This window comes from Penaeus chinensis, chromosome 19 (genome assembly GCF_019202785.1).
Source record: "Penaeus chinensis breed Huanghai No. 1 chromosome 19, ASM1920278v2, whole genome shotgun sequence".
Taxonomy (NCBI): Eukaryota; Metazoa; Arthropoda; class Malacostraca; order Decapoda; family Penaeidae; genus Penaeus; species Penaeus chinensis.
Window position 1 is genome coordinate 16607536 of NC_061837.1, and position 2500 is coordinate 16610035.

At 37.2% G+C, this 2500-nt stretch overlaps 1 protein-coding gene across 1 annotated transcript in view; it reads left to right on the forward strand.

Moving 5' to 3' along the window:
• The first annotated feature begins 585 nt into the window (after positions 1–585).
• LOC125034934 (neural-cadherin-like) overlaps positions 586–2500 on the forward strand; it is a 31735-nt gene continuing 29820 nt past the window's right edge. Inside the window, exons 1-2 of the mRNA XM_047626980.1 lie at positions 586–733; positions 1878–2002. Of these exons, the coding sequence (XP_047482936.1) occupies positions 586–733; positions 1878–2002 (273 nt within the window). The remainder of the gene's footprint in view (positions 734–1877; positions 2003–2500) is intronic.

A 2500-nucleotide genomic window follows, 5' to 3' on the forward strand; every position in this document is an offset into this window, starting at 1 on the left:
TTTACAGAACTAAAAAATATCGTGGTAAGGAGACAGATATGCTGAATATTCATATAACATAAAGACATTTGAATATCGATAATAATAGCGATAACATACTTAGTGATTCAGAATAAGCATTTTCTAACGAACAGTTTGAGTATAAACAGGATATGATTATACACAAAAACATCAGAATAACAGCATGGGAATTGTTTACGAGCAATAAGGGTTGAATTAGGTTACTTCGTCATTGTCACGGCTGTAGACCTGCTGGAGTCGGCTGAGGACAGTGGAGTTACTGTAAGATAAGAAACACGTGGGTTTTCTGGTATGTGAGACGAGAGAGATCACGAGAACAGGTCACTATACTCCCTCTCCCTCTCCCTCTCCCTCACCCTCAATCCCTCTCTCTCTCTCTCTCTATCTCTCTCTCTCTCTCTCTCTCTCTCTCTCTCTCTCTCTCTCTCTCTCTCTCTCTCTCTCTCTCTCTCTCTCTCTCTCTCTCTCTCTCTCTCTCTCTCTCCCTCCCTCCCTCTCTTTATCTCCCTCTCTCCCTCTCTCCTTATCTCTCTCTCTCATTCTCCCCCCGCAGAGCACGAGCGTATGACGACCTACTGGATCACGGTGCAGGACCTGAACGACGTGGCGCCCGTGTTCGCTCCGTCGGGCGTGTTCGAGGTGGAGCTTCCGGAGAACAGGGAGCTCGGGAAGCCCACGGGCATCAGGCTGCCCGTCCTCGACCCCGATATAGGTGGGTGGTCGTTGGATTTGGGACTGTAGTCGTTGTTATCTGTTCACTTAGCTGTAGTAATGATGATAATAATAATTGTTATATTAATAGTAATGGTATTATCATTATTACTATCATCATTATGATTTTCATGATTGATCTCATTATTACCATTATTATTATGTTTTTTTCTTTTAATTATCTTTATTATTATTGTTATTATTTTTATTATCATTATTATCATTGTTATTATTCTTATTCTTACTACTACCACTACTACTACTACTATTATTATTATTATTATTATTATTATTATTATTACTATTATCATTGTTATCATTGTTTTTATTATTATTATTATTATTATTATTATTATTATTATTATTATTATCATCATCATTATTATTCTCACTATTAAGATTATTATTATTACTACTACTTTTACTGCTTCCACTACTACTACTACTACTATTATTATTATTATTATTATTATTTTCGTTATCATTATTATAATCATTATCATTATCCTTATTATCATTATTAATCTTATATTGATTATACATAATCAATATAACCAATTTCCAACATTTGCGTTTTTATATAATTTCCATCAGTATTAAATTTCCACAAGTATCTCTCGTTCACACACATTCATCATACATTCTCAGAACACAACAACCAGTCGAGTAAAAGCATTCAATATACACGAAACTAACGGAGTCCCACAACCTAAACTATATTACTCACCGTCTCCTTCCATCTTTCGTTACACACGTCCGTCCCATTTACTCAAAATATAGAAAAATACACAGTCAAATAAGAACATTCACTAAACACGAAACTCGAGTCTCACAACCTATACTATATAACTCTTGTTGTGTCTCCTTGCATCTCGCGTTCACACAGATCCAACACTTTTTCAGAACACAACAACCGGTCGAGTAACAACATTCAATAAACACGAAACCAATGGAATCCCACAACCTATACTATATGACTCACCGTCTCCTAGTTTCCTTGTATATATAGTTCACATCCCTTCCACGTTCTCAAAACAAGAACAAAACAAAACAAAGCAAAAAAAAACGGTCAAATAATAGCATACAATGAACGCGAGTCTCACAACCTATGTTATACATCTCCCGGGCCCCGCGTATCCTTGCAGTGAACAACATTACGTACGAAATTGTCGAAGGGAACGAGGAGCAGAAATTCCGGATCGACCCAACCACGGGGGACGTCTTGGTCAACAAGCTGCTCGACTTCGACCATCCCGTCATGGACAGAAATGTGAGTGTTTGGGCTGGATTCTTCTCTGTTTTCTAATCTTCCTTTTTTTGAAGGGGGGCGGGGGTCATCCGTTGTCTGTTTGATGTTATTTTTGGGTTATTGTTTATCGTCTGTTATTCTTTCTATTTTATTTTCTTCATCGTCGTCTTCATCTTCTATTAAGGATATTACTAATTTTCTTTCGTCTTTCTCCTCCTCCTCCTCCTCCTCCTCCTTTTCTTTCCACCCCTTCTTCTTCTCCTTCGTCTTCTTCTTTTTTCCTTTGTCGCTTCATCTTTCTCATCGTATTCTTCTGTTTCCTCTCTTGTTCTGCTTTCTGCATCCTTTGTTTCTTCTTTTTTCTTTTAATTATCAGCTTACCTCTTTCTGCAGTATAACAGCTGTTGCAGTAGATCGTGGTTGCTTGTTTGCAGTTTACTTTTATTTGTGGGATATGTCACTTCTTTCATTATCTTTTCTACGAGTTACATTTCCCGTTTATGAGATCTTCATCATTTT